Raw genomic sequence first — 24,543 nt, 5'->3', positions numbered from 1 at the left:
AACATTCACCCATGCAAATTCAATCTAGCAATCAAATAAATGGAAAATATGGACAATAGAGATGGAGGAATTCCCAAATAACATCTCACTACAAGAAAGACAACTCAAAATGAAGAAAAGTATGAATATTATGTGCAAGAAAGGTACCCATCCCTATCTTCCATCAAGCCTAAAATTGCACAAATAAGAAAATTTGAAAATGTTAAAGCTTGCCATTCTTTAATACTACCTAATCGAAGCTCTTGGCATGCCAACAATTTGTCATGCAAGATACTCGAGAGAAGAGCTCCCTATTTCATCAAACTGCAAGGTCGTTGGAGGATGCATTGCAACTATTGGATCTGCAAGTTTGCAAACAAGGAAACTTTGATATTTGCATGTCACTTTTGACTTGGTTGATGGCTAGGAAGTGAGTTTGAAACGTTTGCATGCTTGGCATGTAAGCATTAGTTATTGGGAGTTGAGGTGAAGGGATAAGTAGCTGCTCAATGATGCCATGGGGAGGCCTTTACTGCCTATAAAGGCGGTGAGCAACATTTGAGAGCCACTTTTACAGGATGTGAAGGCTGATGCTTCACCGCTCACCAATTTTACAGGAGATAAAGGCCTCCCATGGCCTCTACCATCCTTTGAAGTCGTTGGGGCGAGGACACATTAACATTTTTTAGAGTGATATGATAGAGCCACTTTGGAAGTTTTGGACACGTTAGCAATTAATGAACGTCGTATTATGATGTGATGAGGATGTGATGTGCAGATGGTGCTGTTGGAGATATGTGAGCATGATTGAAGAGCCCTCCAATTTTTGGATATTAAAGGCCTTTGATCCATGGGTTGAGATTTCATCTGAGTCTCGACGACTTTGACAGTTGGAGAAGGGAGGAGGGGAGGAGCTCCAAGCGTCATGGGGGAGAGGATAGGAAGAGGCATTGAGTGTCTTGACTTGAGCTTTCTAGTCAAAGGCTAGGGTCATTCAACACCATTGGATCAAAACTTTTTTGTAATGAGATAGCATAGAGTGTCGCTTGTCACATTCTTCCTTTACACAGCACCCTCCCACACACTCCACCATCCATCTCCGCCTCTACCACCACCTGCCACATGGCAACTCCCGCTCCCTATTCGTTAACAACCAAAAATTGACAACGGTTGCTAGCAACTATGAAATCAACTCTCAGCTTCTTATGGTAGACGCCTCCTGTTGCCAATTCCCTAATCCTATGACTAAAGAGAAAGAGAGCATCATCATCATTCTAAGGCTATGATTTTAGAGTGTCACTTCCCTAGTCAATGCACATTCCCAAAGTAGATGCATAGGAGATTCTTTAAGTCTATTGCAAAGAGGACATAAGGGGGATTGCATTTGGAGATCCTTGCCCTCCATTGTATACAGTTTGCAAGTTTTCAATGAACACTAAGATTCATAGCACGCTCCCTTTTCCCTACATCGGCAACAGTTGGGCTCAGTGGAAACAAGATCCCAACCGTTGGATCAATTAACGTGAATAATCGTAATCTGCGCTTGACAGTCTAATTGGTTTCATTATGTAGTCCACCGGCTATTTAAAGCCCTAACGTTGATCTAATGGCTCGTGATGAGCGCCTTATTACAACTGTTAGATTGATTCTACCTTCCTACTCGCGACACATCAACACTTGCATTGGTCGCGCTGCCAAATAAGGCAATTAAATCGCGACACATGTCCACAGCTCCACCTCATCGGTCCATGCGCCCAACGAGCCGCTCATGCTATAAATCAATACGCGACATGTGTCGCCTCCCTCCCCTGTCCGATGATCGGGAGTCGTCGACGGTTCGCTGATTCCCTGGAGGAAATCGATCGCGCCCCTTGAATCATCATGGTAAAAATGTTGACCTCCTACAACAACTAGACTGTCATGGAAGAAGACTAGGCTAGGTACTTGATGGTCCTTGGAGCAAGATTTTGTTTCCCGAATGATACTTGATGGTGTAGGGAATCGCCCACGAGGAAACTGGCGGCGCTGTTGGTTTCCTCTCTGGAATCACCTCTCGCGGGCGATTCCCTACACTATCAAAGGCCGGGGTCGCTGGAAACTTCATCTCAACCGTTTGATGAAAACTTTTGACGAATGATAATCTTCACGCTAGCTGCCCGAAGTTGGAATTTACGCGTGGTGCGCTCCCCACGCCTTTGACGGTAGGGAAAGGTGGGGGAGTCTCAATATTTTTTTAAAAGTTTTAAATTTTTTTTTAAAGTATCAAAAGGTGGGGGAGTCCCACTTTTCCATTTAGAAAATGACTCGCGGGCTGCCCGCCCGCTCTCCATTTATTTTATATAATTTATAATAGGGAAGGTTCCATGTGGGACTCAGAGGAGAGTCAGGTTCTAGGCAGAGGAGGGCTCCACGTGGTGAAGAGAGAGAGAGGAGAGAGAGGAAGCCCGTCGTAGGCGAGTCCATGCACTCGTAATCTAAATGAGAAAGTGGTCCTCCAACACTTGTAGGACTGCATCGAGGATAATTGCGGAAACAAAATCTTGCTCCAAGACCATCAAGAACCTATAGGCTAGGGGTGGTAGGAGGTGAGCATTTGTTACCATGATGATTCGAGGGACAGGGATGAGCCCTTGGTGCTCTGTGGTGCTGGGCATGCTGGCACTCTACTCTGCATCAATGGTCTTCTTCTTCATGCACTCTTGTCTCCCCTCAAAGCATAGCCTCCTCCATCTCCTCTCATCATCCCCTTCCCCCCCCTCCCCCTCCCCTTGCTCCATCCCTCCATCTCCTCCTCCTCTTCCTCCTCCTCCTCCCCCTCCCTCTCCCCTTCCCCTCCTCCAAATTTTCGTTTACCCCTTGCCCTCCAAGTTTACCTTCGGTGTCATCCATGAATACCTCCTTGCCCGCTCCCTCCTCTCCGAATTTTCCAACCATTCCCACCTCCCCTACCCCGGCACTCAGCATAGCGCCGAATGGTGGCTCTTCTTGGACCTCATGAAGCCCCCCAGTGCCCGCCTTGGCTCCCCCGCTGTAAGAGTTGCTCGGCCCCAGGACGCTGACGTCTTCTACGTCCCTTTCTTTTCTTCCTTGAGCGTCAATGTGATCCCTTCCAGCAGTTCTGATGGGACCTCGGATGCGCGAACGAATTATAGTGACGAGCAAATGCAGATCCAGTTAGTTGAGTGGCTCGAAAAGCAGAAAACTTGGCGTAGAAATCGAGGACGGGATCATGTGATCGTTTGCCAAGATCCGAACGCCCTTCACCTCGTCATTGATAGGTTTAAGAATTCTATACTCCTGTTGTCCGATTTTGGGAGACTCGAGCCCGAACAAGGTTCTTGGTCGAAGGATGTGGTTCTTCCATATTCGCACCGTATACCGTCCTATGTTCATGAGAACGCAACGCTGGAAAGAAAGACGCTACTGTTCTTCATGGGCAACCGCTACAGGAAAGAGGTATCCCACGACACGAGCCACTTTCCGTGGAGAGCTCTCCTTCTCACTTTACTTGTAGTGATAAAACTAAATGCTGGGATGCACGGCATGCGTGATCTTTGGATTGAATAGCTACACGCACCAACCCATAGACATCACGATCGGAACAACTAGAGGTGTCTAGTGTCAACTAAAAATACGTGAGTAATCGAAGCTGCACATGAGCTTGACTGGTCCCAACTGGAGTCCTTGTGTCTCTGTAGAGTGGAGTTACCGTGGGCTGAGGCATTAACTCCTTGCCTGTCGCAATCTCCCAAGACGCCCTCAACACTAAATGGCTCTTGACCTTCATCTTCCACAATGTGTTATTGGTCCCATCAAGCTTGCCTCTGTCACCAAAATTAGGGATCTGATATCTGTTGACCATGACAATGAACTAAATAGGGATAGAGTGAGAGTTTGTACACTAGTTTGAACTCAAGCCTCCCTCCTCCTCAATCCTTCAGACGTTGAAGTAGATTCCCCCGAGCAGTGAATGAAGGTCGTCCTTCAACAAGGTCCCTGTCTTCAAGCTCCCGTGAACTTCTGATCAAGGCTCTAATACCATTTTAGAAATTAACTTAAACAGAGGGTATCCTGCCACTGAAGGTCTAAGAGGGTTCAAGAAAACACACGTGGAAGTTTTAAACTTTGGAATCCAAAACTCCTTTTCTCATGTGTACTTCACAACCATGTGTGTGTGCAAGCCAATAAATAGACTGTGAAACAACTTTCAGGCACGAGCTACATAGGTCAGTCTCTCAGCCTTAGTCAAGTCAGAATGACCAAATAATGGGGACAGGAGCAGCCAAGGAAGGAGCCCCACAAGGCCCCCGAGGCAGCTCCACAACAAAGGAAATGGGCTGGAGGGAAGGCAGCTTTTATAGTCTGCCTTCTGTCCCTCCCTAGGCAGCTTGGAGGGGGGCATTTATGGCCCAACCAGCGAGCCAACCAGCTGACTGGCTGGTCGGCTATTTCTGGCTGGTTGGGGCCAGCCAACCAGCCCCTCCAGCCCCCTATATAAAGGGGGCCTTGTGTCCTCGTTCCTTATCCAGCTTCCCCTCAGTTACAAACAGCCCAGAGCAGCTCTAGCCCCTCCCAAAATTCCCCTGCAAACAGCAACTAGATCAGCATTCTTTGGGTGATTCCAGGAGAGTGCCTAGGCAGCTAGATCATCATTCCTTTGGGTGATTCCAGGAGAGTGCCTAGCACCTCCATAGACCGGGCTCGGAGTAGAGGTTTGGGGTTTCTGTTTCAGCCGCTTTCTTTTCCTTTTTCAGCTGTGTCTTAGTTCTATTCTCAGCTCTCCTTAGCTCCATATCTCTCAGCTTTCACATTGTAAAAGCCTTAAGGTCCTCTTTTCAAAAAGTCTTTTTTTTTGGTCCTTTTAATTGGACCTTACAACCTTAGGACCTTAGGACTCCAGTTGTCCACTTTGTCCCTTGTCAAACCCTTTATGCCTTCGATACCTTATGGCTCTTTGGTTTTTTAAAATTCTTTTTTTATTATGTTGTCGGAGAAACATGGGCCCTTTTGAAAAAAAAAATGAAAAAGAAAGGACTTGCCACTTTTGGGTGGAACATTTAAATGTATATGTCTAAACTTTTCTACTAGCATTGTCCTTTTCTTTATAAAGATATTGTCCGTTATACATGGATAATTATTTTTGTTTGCATGTGTGGTGATGTTTTATGTGATGGCACGGCCATGCCTCTGCTGTCCTCCGTGGTGGCACTCTTTGTGCTCCCTACATGGCAGCCACTATGCTACCCCATGTGGCAGTCCTTCAAACCCTTGGTACACCTCTCCTTATTTGGGAAATTACAGATGGGGAGGTGACCACCCCTATTCCAACATATGTTCTAAGAGTTGGGGCTGATGCTACTGCAAGAACAAGGTAGGGAGAAGATTAGAATGATTTTGACAATAGTAAATCCTTTGTTGTTATGTGAAAGGAAAGGTAAGCGGTTAGGGCAAGGCCGGTCAAGATAAGGCCAAGAAGAAAAATTGTTCAGAGTACGGAAACTCTTGACAATGAAAACATGAAGAAGTGCTTTGTTGTGATAAGCCTGGAGCCCTGGACATCTTGCACCACTCCACTATCTGTAAACTTCACCTCAGGGATGCTCGGAGCAACTATTAAGCACAGCTCCACCTCTGCTAGATTGGCTTCTGTGCTTCTGACTCTTCTTTCCCACACTGGTCCTCCCTCTGATGATCAGGCTTCTTCTATCCACAGCCACAATATTCATGCGAAACATTGACAAATGGTCCGCAGCAGGGGGTGCAAGATGTTTGAAAACACCTAGAAACTTTGCTTGATGTTTGAAACTTTTGTATGTTTTCAAGGGTACCTTTGTAAGAAATCCTAGATTTACTATATTTAGAAATGTGCTAAGGAACAGAAAGGAGACTGAGATAGCAGAGAACAAGGAATAATTGTATTGCTTGAATGTCTGTAGGGTGGATGTTATGTCATCCATACAATTGGGCCTCTCTTATATAGAGAGTGAAGAGTCACACATGAAAAGGTGTGTACTCCAAAGGGTATGTGCATGAAGAGGTGTGTACCCCTTGTGAACGGTGTGACCCTTGATGAGAGGGTACATTACAATAGGAATGTCTCTTCATTAGAATGTCTCTTGTGAAGGGTTATGCCTCATTAGGAAGTGTCCCGTCGAAAGGGCAAGAGTTGTGCCTCTTAGGAAGTGTCCCGTCGAAAGGGCATATCCTTCCACAAGTGTCCATTCATCAAACCATCCATAAGTCTAGAAATAGAGAAAGGAATACGTCACAGATCGTGACATCCCCTCCCACTCAAAAGAAGACCCTGGTGGAGATAATGAACTGATTTAGAAAATATCATGGTAGATTCTGAAAATACTGCTGTAAAATGTCAGGGTACTGCTGTAAGTCTTCATCAGACTGCCAAGTAGCGTCGGAGTCGTCCAGATCTCGCCAAAGAACAAGGAATTCCGTGATAAGTCGATGTCGAGTCTCTCGTTGTCGATGGTCCAGAATACGCTCAGGAATAAGGAGAATATAATCGTCTTCGATTTCTGGGACATAATCACCTGCAGGAGGAAGTGCTTCATCGCCTGGAATGTACGTCTTTAGCCAAGAAATATGAAATGTTGGATGGATTTTTTCCCATGATGGTGGTAATTCCAATTTGTAACTTAAAGGTGAATTTTTCTTGACGATCCGGAAAGGTCCATAGTATCTGGGTCGCAACTTAGGAAACACAGACTTAACCGTCTTATAGCGATGTGGGGCTACAAATAATAGCACCATGTCACCAGTGTTAAATTCCAGATGACGTCTATGTTTGTTGGCAGACCGTTGATACTGCTCTTGCGCTTTTCGCATATGATCCCTGACTTGTAGTAGAATGTCTTGCATTTCTTGAACCAGTTGATCAGCGAGGGCCACTCGATGTTGAAGTACAAAATTCGTTGGTACAATCGGAGTGTGTCCATAAGGTGCTTCCATAAGGTGCTTGGAACGGAGTCATGCTGATGGCACTATGGAAAGAGTTATTATAAGCAAACTCAAGGAGTGGCAGATATTCTTCCCAAGCTGCTAGGCGTGACTGAACATAATGTCGAAGCATTTCTTCCAGAACTTGGTTGACTCTTTCAGTGTGGCCATCTGATTTTGGGTGGTAAGCTGAACTGAACAGTAGAGTTGTACCCAAAGATTCGAACAGTGAAATCCAAAAGTGACTGGTAAACTTAGGATCTCTGTCGGATATGATATTCTTGGGCAATCCATGGTGTCGGAAGATGTGTTGTATGAAGAGTTTGGCTATGTCCGGGGCTATGTCCGGAGCCTATGCACTGCTTTTGCAAGCAACAAAGTGTGCCATTTTGGACAAGCGATCAACAATTACCATAATCTGAGTGTTACCTCTGGAGGATCGTGGTAGTGTTGTAATGAAATCCATGGAATTACTTTCCCACCTTTCAGTTGGAACTGGAAGAGGCTGAAGAAGTCCTGTTGGAAGTCGTCGACTTGCTTTCATTTGTTGACAAGATAAGCAAGATGTAACCATTTTGATGACATTGCTTTTCATCTGAGGCCAGTAGTATGTTGCACTAAGTAACCGATAAGTCTTATTGATGCCTGGATGGGCAGCATAAGGAACTACATGATGCTCTTTTAACAAAAGACGTCGAACATCCTTGTCATGTGTGGTACACAGACGCGATCTTGATAATACAGAAGGTCGTCCGTATAAGAATAGGATGAGAAAATCTTCTGTTCGGAAGTCGAAGGTTGATCTTTGGAAAGAACCTGTACTGCTGTGCCGAAGTCTTTATCATTGAAATACTTTCCTTTGAATGAATTCGGAACATCCACAGATAATGTAGAGATTACCATGGCTGATGCTAGAGGTAACCTGCTGAGAGCATCTGCAACTACATTGCGTAGTCCTGGAATGTACTCAATGGTCATGTGAAAGTTGGCCAGAAACTCAACCCAGTGTGCTTGTCGAGCGTTCATGACTGGCTGAGTAAAGATGTACTTTAAAGAGTGATGGTCTGTTTTGACCACAGAGTCGGCACCCATGAGATAATGTTTCCAAGAGCGATAAGCATGTACAACAGCAAGAAACTCCTTATCATGGACCGGATATCGGGTTTGGATATCAGAATGTTTATGGCTGTCAAAAGCAATAACTCTGCCTTCTTGCATCAAGACTGCTCCTGTAGCGATGTCGGAAGCGTCGGTCATGACCTCAAATGGAAGGTTTGGGTCAGCAATAGCCATAACTGGTGTAGTAGTGAGTGTTGTTTGTTGGAAACTATACTCTGTTTTGGGAAGCCACTGAAAAATTGGTGTGCTTTTCAATAATTCGGACATAGGAGCTGCGATTTCGGAAAACCGATAGACCTTTGTATGGTAGAAGTTTGCCAATCCGAGAAAAGAGCGGACATCATGAACATTCTTAGGAGTGGGCCAGTTTCGGATTACCTCGACCTTCTTGGGATCCACAGAGATGCCTTGAGCCGAAATAACATGTCCCAAATATTCAAGTTGGGTCTTGAAGAACTCACTCTTCTCAATGTTGATGTAGAGAGAATTTGCGGGGAGAACTTCAAAAACTTGGTGAAGATGTTGTTTGTGCTCAAGTAGGGATCTGCTGAAAACGAGGATGTCATCGAGGTAAACGATGATGAACTTATCGAGGAAAGGCTTGAAGATGTCGTTCATTAATGTCATGAATGTGGCCGGGGTATTGTTTAACCCAAAAGGCATGACCAAACATTCATAGTGTCCATACTTTGTTCGAAAAGCTGTCTTGTACTCATTGCCTTCTCGTATGCGAATTTGATGATAACCTGAACGAAGATCAATCTTGGAGAATTGTGTTGCATGTAGAAGTTGATCGAAGAGGTCATCAATGCGAGGCAATGGATACTTGTTTTTGATAGTGAGCTTGTTGAGGGCTCGGTAGTCGATGTAGAGGCGCATAGACTTGTTCTTTTTTTCCACAAGTAGTACAGGAGATCCGAAAGGGCTGCGACTGGGCCGAATGTGACCTTTGTCGAGTAGCTCGGTGACCTGTCTTTGGATTTCTTCATTTTGAGTGTGAGAAACCCGATAAGGAGGTTTCGACGGTGGATTACTACCGGGAATGAGTTCGATTGGGTGATCCACTGGTCGTCGAGGTGGTAACTGCTTTGGCAATTCCTGTGGAAAAAGATCCAGGTAGGGCTGGAAAAAAGGTTGGTTGAGGTATTCAGGAGGATCCTTTGTTGGTGTCTCCTCTACTGTCGTAACCAACAGAAGTGAAGTCTTTACTTGGCGTTTACGAACCCACTTCTTTACTTGTAGGGCAGAGGCAACTGGGGTTGAAGGAGAGTCTCTAGAACCAGTTAGCTCGATAAGTTTTCCCTGGTGGACAAACTGGATAGTATGGCTGCGAAAACTGATTGATGGATCATAGTCGTAGAGCCACTGTTGTCCAAGTATGACATCGTACCGAGAAAGAGGCATAATGTCGAAGTTCAACTTGTCCGTATAATGTTGGATGCGAAAAGACAAGTTTTTTATCCTGGTGTTGCACAAGAAAGTTGTTCCATTTGCGAGTTCAATCTGATAGTCCATGAGACTAGGACTGGTGGTCAACCGAAGTTTATCGACCACAGAACTGGCTAGGAAATTATGAGAACAGCCACTGTCGATGAGGATGGTGACCGTTGTTCCACGAATCGATCCTTGAACACAAAGTACTTGAGTGGCCAGGGAAGGTTCGGGGTTGCTCGCAAGGCTCAAGTGGATGGTATTCGCCATTCGAACAGCTTTGCCTTTCTTATCTTGTGCTAAGGTAGCATCTTCTTTTTGGGGAGTGCTAGGTTCCATATTGGAATTTTGCTTTGGGCGCTTGGGACAATCGAACCATCTATGGTCGCCTGTATAGATGGTACAAAGTCCTTTTGTGCTGGAGTTGTTCTTCTTGTCAGTGGCCGCACCTTTATGTTGGGGATGTCGGTAATGACTTTGTGAAGAAGAAGAAGCGTGATCCTTGGGGGAGTGCTTCTGTTGGAATCCAGCAAATGATTTCTGAGGCTTCTGGGGATCTTGAGACTGTCGCTGACCTTGATTACCGAAGTTTTTTCGAAACCTGGTGTTATCTTGAGGGCAAGCACCTTTGGCCATAGGAGAGTTCTGTGTGCGATTAGCACTCTGCTTCCCTGTGTTTAGGAAATCTGTAATGCGCTCTGGGTAAGCAATAGCGCCATCTGTGGTGGTGATGTTTGCTTTAAGAACATCAATGCGTAACGAGGGATTTAGGCCTGAGATGAAAGCATGAAGGCGATCATCCTCAGTTAAACCATCAATCTCCAGCACCAATGTGGTGAACTGAGAGATGTAGGAAGACAGGCAACCCTTCCAACTGTCGGAGTTTTGAACGTGCTTGGAAGTCCGCATTGGCAGGTATAAACTGCTTACGGAGCACGTGTTCAAAATGTTCCCATGTTAACACACTTTTTCCGTCCTTTAAGCGTCTTTGCCACCATAGAAATGCTGTATTCTTCAGGAGGGAGGCTGCCAAGGCGATCTTTTTGCCTTCAGTGAGGTCAACAGTGTCAAAATACATGCGCATTTTTGTGAGCCATTGGTCAACTATTCGGCGATTGCGTTGACCAGTGTAGGCTTCCGGAAGTTTAATGTCAAGTCTTTTAGTTTTGGAAGCTTGAAGTAAACGGTAGAGGGCACGTAGTTCAATGTTTTCTACCTCTGGTGGGAAAGAGTCCGCATCGTCGTCTGGTTGCGTCAGGTCATCCTCTGTATGTGCGGTACTTTGAGAATCTTGAAGTTGTTGAACTTTCTGAACCAAGTCGGAGATGCTGTCCTGAAGCTGAGATATTTGAAGTTGCAATAGTGATTCGCCTTGTACGTTGACTTCAGGGGTCTTTTTGGGACTTGATTCTTTGATCTCTGGACAGGCTTCACGCGAGCGGTGCGACATATCGGAGATCCCTGTGAGAAAAGCGCGAACTTGCGCTCTAGTTTGTACCATTCCTGGAAGAGGGTTCGGGCTGCTCCCTGAGGTTGCTCATGTTGGAGGGGGCAGGCGAGGCAGGATGGAACCACCCGTGGAAATCTGGTAAGGGAGGTCCTGTCTGAGGTAACACTAGAGATGCCGAAAGTGGTGTTACTGCTCGTGAGAGGAAAGGGGTAGGTAGCAGAGTCCACAGATCTGAAAAGGGATAAGGAGCTGCTGTCGGAAGTGGAGGATATCCAGGAGAGGGAGTGCCTTCAGAGTGTAAATACTGACTTGGAGAAGGTGCAACCTGTAGAGGAGGATATCTGGGAGCTGAAGGAGGTGGAGAGTACCCTGGAGATGCCGAAGGTGAGGGGTAAAATTCTCTCCAAAAATGAACAGCAAACTCCTGAGGAATATCGTGTTCTGGATATCTTCGTGTCTCGTGGAACACAACCTGTACTGTGCTGAGGAAATAATGTAACTGAGGTGCCTCACGCAGAAGGTAGAGGATGTGGTCCAAGTCACTAGGAGGGCACGTGACACAGAAGACCCAAGATGCAAAGGCTCCGAAATGGGCTGGCTGTGCAATTTGAACACGATATTGTGTGGTAGCTGATGCCTGAGGCGTCCTTGAAATGCCGGGTGAATTACCAGGGGTTTCCATGCTTTAATGTGGATTCTTTCATTTGCTGTAATTTGTTAAAGAGAATCCTTAAAAGCAGATTGGAAAGACTCCACCTGGCAATAATTTAATCTGCCAAGTTATTGCGTAGACGAAGGCTGCAAGTCGGTGTCCGGAGATCCATGGTGCAATGGTTTGCGAGGAGCGCTCGATACTTGTCTGGTCCGGGCTGTCAACAGGCTGTCTTCATCGCGCGAGCAGCTGCAACTGGTGCTGATTTGGCAGGACCAAAAATGGCGAAACAAGGGGCTGCGGGCTGTCAATGGCGAGGCTTAGAGCATTGCCCAGGGCTGGACTGCGCAGGAAAGGCAGGAGCGAAAGAACCTGGCGGGTCAAGGACTGCGCAGGAGGGGGGTGGCTGGCGAGGCCAAGGAATTGTGTGCAGGGCTGGTCGTACAGAATGGCGCAGGGCTGTGGCAGGCTGCAGGACTTGCGCAGGATTGTACGGTAAAGGCAAGGGCTGGCTGCAGGGCGTGCACAGGCTGTACGGCAGAGGCAACGGCTGGCTGCAGGGAAGGCAGGCTGTACGTCAGGCTTGCGCAGGCTGTACGACAGGCTTGCGCAGGCTGTACGGCAGACTGGCGGATGGTACGGCGCAGGCTGGAAGGCAGAATGGCGAGGGCTTGCGCAGGGCTGTACGGCCAGGCTGCGCAGGACTGTACGGCGAGGTGATGGCTGGCTGTACGGGCTGGCGCAGGTGGTACGGAAATCCGTACGTGCAGTTTTTTTGTTGGAGAAAAGGCGACTTTTCGTTGGGGGCTGCCTAATGGGTTAGTTGCCCCAAAAATTAAATGGGGGGTTTAGTTAACCCTAGGTAGCTAGGGTAATTTTAGGGGTAGGGGATGGGTTTATTTTTTTCCCTTTTTACCCCTCTAGGTACCCTTTTGTAGGTACTTGGGGCCTAAAAGGTGTGCCTATTCGAAGGGGTGTGACCCTTGGAATAGGTGCACCTTTTCATGAAGGGGTATGTCCCTATTGTTAAAAGGCGTGTGACCCTGCATGAATAGGTATGTCCTTTTGTCCACGATGGGGTGTGTCCTGTGAGTGAGGAGTCGCGACTCGTCACCAAAAGGTGTGTCCCATGGTGGAAAAGGTGTGTCCCTTGGTTTTGGGACAGCCCAAGCACCTAAAAAGACGATTTTTGTCGTGTCCATTCACATCAACTTGTGATGTGTGGGAGATGGAGAGGCCATAGATGACTTTAGGCAGGGTAGGCGTTTAAAATTTTTACGCTCATTCTCTCCATCTCTTCCATGCACAATGTGCACGGAATATCCTTCTAGCGGAAAAGATGTATCAGATCGGTGCTAGAAGGTGGGGGGCATTTCCTACAGGCAGGAGCGAATTTTGCTCTGATACCACTGTAAGAAATCCTAGATTTACTATATTTAGAAATGTGCTAAGGAACAGAAAGGAGACTGAGATAGCAGAGAACAAGGAATAATTGTATTGCTTGAATGTCTGTAGGGTGGATGTTATGTCATCCATACAATTGGGCCTCTCTTATATAGAGAGTGAAGAGTCACACATGAAAAGGTGTGTACTCCAAAGGGTATGTGCATGAAGAGGTGTGTACCCCTTGTGAAGGGTGTGACCCTTGATGAGAGGGTACATTACAATAGGAATGTCTCTTCATTAGAATGTCTCTTGTGAAGGGTTATGCCTCATTAGGAAGTGTCTTGTCGAAAGGGCAAGAGTTGTGCCTCTTAGGAAGTGTCCCGTCGAAAGGGCATACCCTTCCACAAGTGTCCATTCATCAAACCATCCATAAGTCTAGAAATAGAGAAAGGAATACGTCACAGATCGTGGCAACCTTCATACACACGCACATGCACACATGCACATGAACTAAAAAACACTCTCGAAGCTTGCAAATTTTTAATATTGGTTGAGCTACAAACAGAATTTAAAGGACTCTATAAACATAGTCATCAACTTTGAAATTAAATGAAGATTTAATATAAAACCAGCAGATGCCCTGAACGATCATTTCCACATGGCATTTCCATATCATGATGCTTGAGGCTCATGTTAGAAGTTTGGACACAGAATGTACAATCCAAATACATCGTAGATGAGAATAGCAAATGAACAACAAAGACAAGAGAGGCCCCAAGGGCCAAGCCCACAACTTTGAGAAACAAGTGACTCGTGACTAGTTACTAACTACTCTAGATAGTAGACTGTAGACATTTTCAGTCCATAACAATTGTTACCAGCAAACAACAGCAGCAGCTGTCATAATGATCCTCCAGCCTTGAAAGTCTCATGAGTCAAGCCTCATCCTTTGCATCAGCCATTGCCATGAGTGACCTCTGCCCCATCCTGTACTCCTCCTCCCTTTAGTCTAGAGCAAGATCGAGTAGGTGGTCTAGCTAGCAGTTGCTTGTGATACAGTGTAGCATGGATATCTTACTCCTTGGTGGAATATTAGGAATGATGTTGCTCTCATCCACATCTCTTGTTAGGATTAAGCTGCAGAAAGGCAAGACTTTAAAGACAATGACTTATAAGATCGCATAACATGAGTCGTGATCAATGAGTGAAATGTATACAAAAGGAGCTATGCAGGTTGGAAGATGCAAACACCAACCTTTTCTATTGTGGTTTGGATAACAATTCCTCTTTGTTGTATGAAACGTTGCCGTGTGCTTCGATTCTCTCACAAGCTGCAGCTGTGTAAGCTTGTGAGAAACTCCCACAGCAATGTGTTGAAGAGAGGGAACATAGAAGATGTGGCCGCAGATGCTCGTTTGTAAAAGGTTGGCATCTGAATAGTAGCATCATTTTAATGAAGTATGTTTAGTCTGTTTTCTACAATTCATGTACTATGGCATAATATCAGCACGATCGAAATTAATGCTTGCTAGATTGTGTACGTAGTCACGTGAAGACCCGTTTTGTCCTATTCGAAACCTTGAAACGCAAGACAGACGAAATGTTTTGAAATAGGACGAAATGCTCCCAACGAAACCTTTGTTTCTGCTCCCCTGCCCGTGTAACATTACGAGAGGGTTAAGAGCAGCGACTCCCAAATCAAAATACACGGGTTTGCCCCTTTTTTTCTAGAATCCAATGTGTTTGTGTTTTGAATTTCCTTTTTACTGTCTTGACTTGTATTTCTCTTTGTTCACTCTAACTTAAATATAACATATCTTTTCGCCCGGTATATATTAAGTGTCAATTCGAAACCTATCCGTTCCGTCCGAAAAGGAAAAACAAAATGAAACGAAACTTGTCGAAATGATGAAGCAACGAAATAGACGAAATGTTTCTTGTGACTATGATTGTGTATTGTTTTGTCATAGGCTAACTGTTTTCTGCTATAATCTATGTTCGTGAAAGTTTGGAAAGGTCTATAGACTTTAGCATTGGAGATATTTGAATGCTAGATTTGTTTATCATTCACATCTTTCTCTTGCAGTTGGTGATCATTTATTGGCCCCTCTTCAGGGTGGTAAGGTGAGAGATCAACTTTTAGATTTGTTTATCATTCACATCTTTCTCTTGCAGTTGGTGATCATTTCATGGCCTCCCTTCAGGGTGGTAAGGTGAGAGATCAACTTTTCAAGTTATTGGAAAAGGAGGAAGGCATGGTCCTAACGCATGGTATACAGTCAAGAGAAGGAAGGCGTTTGGCTGCACAGGGAATGAGAACATCAAAGTTCTGCCTGCATCCTGCAGGTGACACACCATCAGCATGCCGTCTATTTGATGCCATTGCCAGCTTATGTGTTCCAGTAGTTGTGAGTGACGAAATTGAGCTACCTTTTGAAGACGAACTGGATTACAGCAAATTTTCCATCTTTATACCTTCTCATAAGGCAGTGGAACCTGGTTACTTGGCTTCAGTTCTACGACAGATTAGTGCTGAGAAGCTGCAACAGTACCAGCAAGAGTTGAGAAAGGTATTTTTTCAGTGACAGTTGTGTACTTAAAGGTTTTTTCTGGACTTTTGTGTTATTCATGTCAAAGTGCAGCAAAATATGCGAACAGAGAAGAGAGGGCAGATATGTGAACCGAGACAGCAAGAAATGGAACTGTGCAGCAAATATCTAGGAAAACGTCTCCCTTTTGATTGAGAAAATCTCACATGCTTGAAGCGAGCTAACAGCCTTAGAACCCTCAAAAGCTCTGGCAAAAAAAAAGGAGGGAAGGGACAGCCAAGAAGACGAGGAAAGAAACGACAGTGGGGGGGGGGTGTCAGAGTCTTCCCTGTATACAAGTAAATCGAACACATTTGAGACTCCTGTAGCAATCAAGCTGGAAAAATAGGATAGATCAGGTACAAAGCATGGCCCTTGATGTACCTCACACCTGTAGCGAAGCTGTCATTTTCTGGCACCAAAAGAGGGCCTTACTGCTATTCCTACGGTCTACTGTTGTAGATCTCCTCCTGCCGTGTGCCATAAGCTGAGAGCTTCTGTGGCTGCTGGGAAAGCTCCAGGTGCCTGAGGAGAATGAGCCATAGAGCCCTGTTATAGATGGGGGTGGGCAGTCTGCCCCTTTCAAATCTGGTCAACTGTCCCTTCTAGACCGGAGACCAGCTCAATAGGAAAACCAGGTCTGTGATTACGGCGACTAGGTTGGCCAGATTTGATGGAGGGCCTCCTCCAAATAGGGACTGGGAGTAATCTATAAAGTTTGGTGTCTCGGAAATGTATCCTGAAAAACTCTCAGTATTCATAGTCAAACATTCCCATACTCCAAACTTCCTGCAACAGATCCCATAGGGTCTCGCTGAATTGAGTTGAGTTAAAATAAGGAATGTATTTCCATCATCATGTCTTCGATAAAAGTGGTTTATACTGTGGTGCTATAAATGGCACATAAAATTAACTCAGGTAGAAATTTTGTATGGAATTTCCAGATCTATTGATTTGAGGAAAGAAGCCTGGGAATTGAGTATCATTCATTTTTGGGTATTGGAAGCTTCAGATAATCCCCCAAATAATATCCTCCAACCGTATGGCAAACTGAGAATTCTGGAGTAACGTAATGCTCTATAGTTAGAGAATAGAGCAGCTTTTTAAAAACAAAACCAAACCATCACTAAAGATTAGGGCTATAGGCATTCGAACCATAAACATTCACGGTATGCCATATCATGCTCTCCTTCTGAAGATCTCTCTGGTAAATCTAGAGGAATCAGGGAATGCGAATTCTTCTTACGGATGGGTGGCGCATTCTTGTCAGGTGGTCTGCTGACTCTGTCAGGTCTTCCTTTGCCCATGCTCTATTCTCGGCCCGACCTGTGGCTCTCTTTACAAGGCCTTTCCAGCCAGTTTTTCCAGCTGATGGGCAGTCCTCATTGTGGGTCTACTCCACAACATTCCCAAGTGGACTGTCCAACCCTAACCATGGCTCTGACAAAGCCTGGCAAGGATATTCCTTTCTCAGCCATGTGGCAGCCAGTTGTGATTCCACATGTTAGGCACCCGTGCTGCCCATGTGGCAGCACATATCCCTCAGATGTGCCCATATGGCAGGATTTTGAAGTCAATGAGGCAGGTATTGTACTGCTCTTATGGCAGCCCAAAACCCTAACCCTAATGCAGTTTGCGGGCTCGCATGTTGGGAGATGACAGTTAATTTTCTGACACCATCTTGACTCTATAGATGAATCATTCTCAAGTTTGTCTAGCTTTGATATGATGTCGAGGCAGATATGCAAATGCTGATTGTGTGCATTTGCAGGTGAGAAAATACTTTGAGTATGGAGAATCAAATGGAGCGGTTGATCAGGTGTGGCGTGCAATAGCTACTAAGCTTCCTCGTGTGCGAACTATGATACACCGTGACAGACGTGAGGTGTCTTAATAGGCAAGAAATCTATATTTGTTCAAAGAGCATCATGGATAATGATTAAACCAACAGGGCTGTACTGGTAGTTACTGACAGCTATAGTCGTAGTTACTGAATGTGCTGATGGGTTTACATTGACACCTTTTTGTTCCGTTGAGATATCTAAGTAATTTATTGTAATGCTGTTTTCTTATGGCACATCTATAAGTTGGAATTGGATAGTATGCAATTGAGAATTCAATATGAGTCGATGTTTGAGCATTACAGATACCATGTTGCATGTACCTACTCAATATATATTGTTGTCAAACACAATCTCATCGCACCAGAGCTTTCATTTAGAAACAAGACTCCTCACTCAAAATTTTTTGTACCCTTGCAAAGTGCAGAAATAACCCTCTGTTACTTTGATGTAAACTTTTACAACTCCAAAAACATCCCATCACAATGCTAGTGAAACTCTCTCTCTCTCTCTCTCGAATAAAGGAGACCCTATGGTCATGTGCTCAGAAGAACTGAGGAGCTCCCAGATTCAAACCATAAGAAGTGCCTCTTGGGTCAGAACAATCAAGTGCAAAGAGCTTCATGGCAAGGTAAGCTGAGTTCTAAAGGTATGTCGAAAAGGATCCAAAACATGGCTAGGGTGGTTGATGGGGGTAAAGAGAATAGATTCAACTTATGCGATGTGTACAAAGTGCTTGCACAATAGTAAGAAAGGTTGGCTAAGCTGGAGGTAGGATTGATTTCTTGGAATGTTCAAGGCTATTATCGTAGATGGAACCTAGGTAGTGTTGTGGATGCAAGAGTAAAATGTGGTCCAGATCTGAGAATTTGGCTTGCTATCTCGCATGTTGGTTATGATGTGTTTGTGAACTTGCTTGTTAGGTGCAGAGGAGGAATTGTGGTACTAGTCAAACACCATTTGCAAGGTAACAAAGTGTTTAGGGATGTTGAAGGGAACTTTTTGGTTGTTTTGGTCTCAGTTTTTGGGTTTTAATTTAATGTGGCATGTCTTTATGCCCCCAATGACACTTGGGAGTCTTGGAAGGAATTGAATGAGCGCATTTCAAAAAATGATTGGGTACTTGGGGGGGAGATAGGAATATGAGTGAGGACCATTCACATTGGGGTAGAGTGTTGGGGAGGGATTTGTGGGAAGAGTTATGTTTGAATAAGGCCTTGTAGCTTGTGTTGAGTCAAGTGCTGAGGGGTTAGAAGGGTTTGGATTTGTGAAAGAGAACTGAAAGAGAACCGTGTTTGGATAAGGGCCTTGTAGATTGCTTGTTATCATGTATGAAGCATGTCTGGTGACTTGCTCTCCATCTTAGTGTTTTTCTATCTTGTCTAGTGGAATCCATCCTCTTTTATAGCCTATTGATGCATTTGTAAGTTAAAAGTTAGTATGCATTAGTCTTGTAGAACACACACGTCCGATGGTGGGATGGAGAAGGGAGTTGTCTTTTATTTTGTCTATTGACATCCATGACATAACCCTCTCTTTTCTTATTGTTGTCCATATGCAGGACTACTTTTGGCATGGTGAGTCCAGTTAAGATTGGATACAACGATAAGCTATCGGACCTACCATTGGCATATAGGCTTTCCTAGCTATTATGATGCTTATATACACATACATTCATCCAATATTTGATGGTGATATTCTAGTTGATGAATGAGAATGCTAGGAATTTTCACTTATTCAACACAGTGTGTCAGATTGGTGTAGTAAAGGGAACTTTTCGTACATTTTCTTGATAGAGCACTTTCTACAGTTATAAAGTTCTCAAAGCTACTCGGGATGATTATGAACATTGGGTGTTCATAGTATGAGGACTACAAAAGAGACTGAGGGTTTCATTAAATATTTCTCGAGGTTACACAATGCAGAGTACTCCTAAGAGGGCAATAGCGACAAAAATAGAATGGACCCATTTCTCATTTTAGCAATTGCGAGTACAGTCCTTGATTCCTTATAATACGTTCCTAGGGTGACAAGGAACGTATAATGCACGCCTTCCCTACGCTTGGAGACACACCCATTGCAGATGAAAAGAAAGTTAGTCCTAATCCCTTGATCCCAAGAAGGATCCTTGAAGGAGCTATCTCATGTCAAGTTGACCAGTGATTGAACAATCTCATTATTACATCACTTGCTACTTTCAAAATGTGGGTAGTATTTTGTGGCATTATTGAGGATGCCATAAAGCTTAAAAATATTATAGATCTCTCATTGAAGGAAGGCCAGCACATGCAGACAAAGTAATCCTTCTAGGTTTATTCACTCTAGGGGACATCAACAAGGAATCGTTCTACAACTTAAAACATGGAGTGTTTTACAATCAAAAAACACCATTGCCACCCAAGAAGGTTCTTGATGTCTAGAATTACATGAAAAATGTCTTAAAATTCAATTGCACATTGGTTAGCACTTCTTGCCCTTATAAATTACTGTGGTTTGATCATGCTATATGGTATATCCTTATAGCTTTATGCAGGGCAACATTGATAGTTAAGATGTATTCATTTATGCAATGGTGCTCTCCCTTTATAAAATATTATGTCAAGCAATCTATGATCTTTTCATGCTACAAGGAGATGGTCAGGTCATAGAGGGGATAAGGATGTCACTTCAAGATCCTAAGGCTGAGTTATTTCTTGGACTCAATGGATGAGGGATAAACGTCATGATCAAAACAATCAACAAAGAGCTTGCAATAGTGCCAAGACTGGGAATGCCTCCATTGCACGTGGTTGGTAGATGGAATAACATTCCCAAGAGTGGTGGTTTCAGACCCTCTACTAGAAAAGGCAAAGATGAGAGCATGGTGGATTCATATGCAATCACCAATTACAAGGATAATGACAGTAGATAGCCAGTTGTTGGGTTGTCTTCCCCCTCCCACTCATTGGTTTGAGGAGACAACCCAACATAGGGAGACTCACAAAATACTCGACATGACAGTGATCGTAGCAACTGGTGTTCATGTGTCACTATAATTGAGGATGACGATCCAATTAAGAAGGTGATTTTTTTATCTTTTCAAGTTCAAAGAACCATCACTCATACTGAGCATGGACATTTTTGCTTCAAGAGCACTCGGGTTGACACTTATACCCATAATATTCATGTGCTTTTGAATAACCCTATTTTGGAGGCTATTTTCTAAAAGTGTTTCTTCATCGTGAATGTCATGAATGCGGTTTTCAAGTTGGCATGGATTTCTTTGATGATTACTAGTTCTCTTGGAAGTTTGATAAAAACTTAAATAATATTATGCACCAAAGAAACGTTTTGTGATGACATTGGTTTGATGTGTATGTGCCATTATTTTCAAAATTTTGTTGAGATAATAAATAGGAACATGTTGTTAGATGTGATCTCAATATTATTGCTTATAGCCCCTTCAAAATAGAACTTGAGAAAAGGAATCCACCACATGTCTTGTAAACAACCTTGCATTAAAGGGGCAATGACTGTGCTTGAGTGTGCATGGCATGATCTATGGCATATACTCGACCTTTCACCGGTTTTCAAAAGTTTATATATGGGTGGTTGAATAGAAAGTTCCTTGCATTGCCACCTCCCAGAGTAAATGGATACGATTTTGGGAAAGATGATATTGTTGTTAATACAATAAATGACCTTAAAAAGTGATCTTTATTCATAGGATTGATAAGGCATAGAACAATGCTACTTTTGTATGCTGAAAGTTGATCTATGATCCCACAAAGGAAAGACTTTGTAATGGAGACTTTGAGAGGACGAATGAAAATACCACCAGTTCGTTTTTTCATTTCTTGTGTGGCTTAATTTATTTTCCTTGCTAGCTCTCCCGTGGAGGAAGGGCCTAATAGATCTATTCATGAAGTTCAACTAAAAAAGAATATTGGATCTTGTAGCTAGCACATAGTAATTTGAGATAGATGTCATGCACAATATATTCATATGATAGCATGGAACAAATCGAGGGAGGGATTCTCCAAAGGAAAATGATTGCTAATTTTCGTGGTTACCACACATAGTTGTTTGTAGCAAAAATGAGGTGAATTAAAGTTGTAAATTAGAGGCCTATAGTTTGCCAGACTTTGAGCCTATGCTTTCTTCAATTCAATTCGAGCTACATGAACCGTCACATTGAGATTACATGTAGAAATTTCCCCTATGCCCCTCTTCTACCAAGTTTCCTTTTCTTATTGGCATATATAACACACATAAGAGGACTTGGTCAGATTTTAATGGATCACTAATGTAGCGTGGAGTATTTACATTGAAATTGTGCTTCTCAATACCCTCTACTCAAAATATGCAGTGGATGAACAACATCAAAGGTATGGCTGCACACATGCAACAAGAACTATTGTTGAGAGGGGATGTGGATGTCAAGTGCTAAAGGAGGAGTGATTCTGTATTTGACTCCATGGCTAACCTCCCTAAGACTATATTCTCTGTGTACTCAGTCTTGACATATCACATTGTTACAATTCCGCTCAAGGGAGAAGATGGCCTTATAAGTGTGATGGAATGGATGATATGAGAAGCTTTTAATACTTCAAGGAAGGAATTCTTAGTGTTAAATACATACCTTCTTCTCCCTACTCAGTTAATAAGGTTGCTACACATGATAGAAAGTTGTGTTTTATTGTGTATGAGGTTGTTAAAAGTTATTCTTAGCTATCTCCAACATGGTTATAGATGTGACTTTGACAAATCCATTTGGAGACAAGTTCAAGGGATTCCCATGAGACTTAGGTCTTTGGTGTGACTTATGCTCCCCCATCTAGTGTGACTTGTACTTTTTCTATTTTGCAAACAATTTTTGCATCAAGATGGCGAGATTTGAGAATGGCACATCCTCAAATGGTTCCATAGCCCTAGCTGGTACATTGATTATATATGTTTAATTAATCCAATGTTTTTTTTTTCAAGAGAGACCCCTCTGTTTTATCAAAGTTGTTCTAGACATCACCCACCTCTGACGACTTGAAAATGGATGCGTACTTGGTACAAGTGCAAAGTTCTAGAACATGGAGATAGTAGTGACGTCTGTGATGGATGCATTGTTCGATATTAGCAAATATGATAAGAGGGAATTTCTACCATTTGAGGTTACAAGATTTTTAAAAAGATCTTGCAACCATCTAGCTAAAATGTCCTATAATGGCATTTGTTCTTAGTTCATACCCATCTTATATATTTGTGGCACAAAAAAGCAAGAAACGTACCATATTTATAAACTTTTGACATTTTGTTTCCAATGAATGTAGCAGAAGGCATCTAGTGAGGATTGTATGAAAGACAAGTAATGGAAACTTTCTTGGAATAAAATTTGGTATAAAAAATGAAATAAAAGCCTTCTTTTTATAGGATGTCTTCACATTGGTGGGCGTTATGGCCCCTCTCCTAGTAGGTGGGGTGTATGTGTGTGTGTGTGCTTGGCATACATGCACATGCATGCACAACCTTGTAACCATCTAGCTAAATTGTCATATAATGGCATTTGTTCTTAGTTCATACCCATCTTATATATTTGCGGCATAAAAAAGCAAGAAACTTACCATATTTATAAACTTTTTGACATTTTTTTTCCAATGAATGTAGCAGTAGGCGTCTAGCAAGGATTGTATGAAAGACAAGTAATGGAAGCTTTCTTGGAATAAAATTTGGTATAAAAAATGAAATAAAATTTTAAATGGGATGTCTTCACATTGGTGGGCATTATGGCCCCTCTCCCAGTAGGTGGTGTGTGTGTGTGTGTGCGTGTGTGCTCGGCATACACGCACATGCATGCACACATGCACACACACTGTTAATCATCACCATGGTTAACTATGCATGTACTATGTTAAGCAAGTAGAGATGTAGAGGAGAGAGCATGAGGATTAGCATATGACATTTGCCTTGGAGCGGTATGAGCCCAAGTGGTTGTCAAATGAGAATGAGAGACGTACATGAGAGTACAAGGGTTAGCCCTCCCTTCAAAAGGTGGAATGTATATAAGGCCAAAAGTTGACTTTGGTCTTCATTGTGTACTTGCCAGTTTTGGAATAGAAGCTCTGGAGTAGAAAAAGTAAGAACTGTTATTTATGCCTAGAGAGTTTTCCACACATTTGAGCTTTTTTTAAAGCATTTTTTGTTGTCACATTGTAGGAATAACTAGTTGGGATGATTGCTAAAGTGTGTGTGGTGTCACATCTCACCCTAAAAACACTAAAAATGAGTTTTGATTAGATTGAGTTGACTTAGAACTGAGTTCTCAGCCCCCCCCTCAAAAAACTCTCGTTTGATGCTTTTAAATTGTTTCTTGTGATTTTTTGGTTTGGCTAGGTAGAATAGGTCGTATAGCATCATTTGTGCTCACAAACCTTGCACACAAACTTAGAAATCCTTAGGGAGCAGCCAAAACTAGTTGAAAATATAGCCAGACTGTGAGTCATTGCTTTATAATGCAACGACTGACACGTGGATTGCCAGTTGGCCACCCACCTAATCTAACACCACATGGCATTTAATGAACTCACAATTGTCACTTTAGAGGTCAATCCCCACCTTAAGGTTAACATGGTGACTTCATGCCCATCCTTGACCGCATCTATTTGTGGCAGCTGAGTTTGACACTACCCAAAGAACTACACCCATCAATGTGTTCCAAGGTTGTATGGGAGACACAGTCTTGAGATGCAAGCATTGGTATGATCTACTACTAGAACCTAAATTCTCTCAAAATTGGATGCATGTCCTAGCAACCATAGATGCGGTCGAGAAAACAAACCGGTAGATGATCAAGGAGTGCAGAAGGTGAAGATGGATCTTCACTGTTTGAGGTATGTGGGTGCACACACCATGAGTTCTCATCCAATTGGGGAGCTAGGTGATGGAATGTAATGCTCAGTTCTTCTTCGATTCCCCAGAATCATCATCTTGAGGGAAGGCCTACTTCATGATGTTGATCTTGAGGGAAGGTGTTGAGAGGTCACGCTCAACATCATGTGATCATGTGTGCATAGCACCATCACGTGATCATATGTGCATAACACTAATCCAATAGAGTGCTGTAAAGGAAAGGGTTAGATGCCCTAGCCCTAACCCTAAATGGGTTTGTATATA

At 43.5% G+C, this 24,543-nt stretch overlaps 1 protein-coding gene across 3 annotated transcripts; it reads left to right on the top strand.

Annotated features, from left to right (window-relative positions):
* Nucleotides 1-2,547: 2,547 nt before the first annotated feature.
* LOC147890542 (putative arabinosyltransferase ARAD1) lies at nt 2,548-17,699 on the top strand. Of its 3 annotated transcripts, XM_087390613.1 has the most exons (5): nt 2,548-3,435; nt 15,087-15,095; nt 15,176-15,317; nt 15,486-15,541; nt 17,331-17,699. In XM_087390613.1, exons 1-5 carry the CDS (start codon nt 2,581-2,583, stop codon nt 17,451-17,453), a joined length of 1,185 nt encoding a protein of 394 aa, XP_087246739.1. In that variant the 5' UTR covers nt 2,548-2,580; the 3' UTR covers nt 17,454-17,699. The 3 variants fall into 3 exon arrangements, with proteins under 3 accessions (XP_087246739.1, XP_087246737.1, XP_087246738.1); XM_087390611.1 differs by having other exon boundaries at nt 15,176-15,541; XM_087390612.1 differs by lacking the exon at nt 15,087-15,095 and having other exon boundaries at nt 15,176-15,541.
* Nucleotides 17,700-24,543: the final 6,844 nt, after the last annotated feature.

The sequence above is a fragment of the Dipteris shenzhenensis genome, chromosome 19 (genome assembly GCF_047967505.1).
Source record: "Dipteris shenzhenensis isolate YYH24624 ecotype China chromosome 19, Dip_SZ_1.0, whole genome shotgun sequence".
In the NCBI taxonomy this organism is placed as follows: Eukaryota; Viridiplantae; Streptophyta; class Polypodiopsida; order Gleicheniales; family Dipteridaceae; genus Dipteris; species Dipteris shenzhenensis.
This window is presented reverse-complemented; position numbering and strand designations above follow the sequence as displayed.

Excerpts from the sequence above, each read along its gene's own strand:
- LOC147890542 (XM_087390611.1), top strand. The coding sequence starts at position 2,581 with ATGATGATTCGAGGGACAGGGATGAGCCCTTGGTGCTCTGTGGTGCTG. Across the intron at positions 15,542-17,330 it reads ACCAGCAAGAGTTGAGAAAG|GTGAGAAAATACTTTGAGTA; the intron begins GTATTTTTTCAG and ends GTGCATTTGCAG.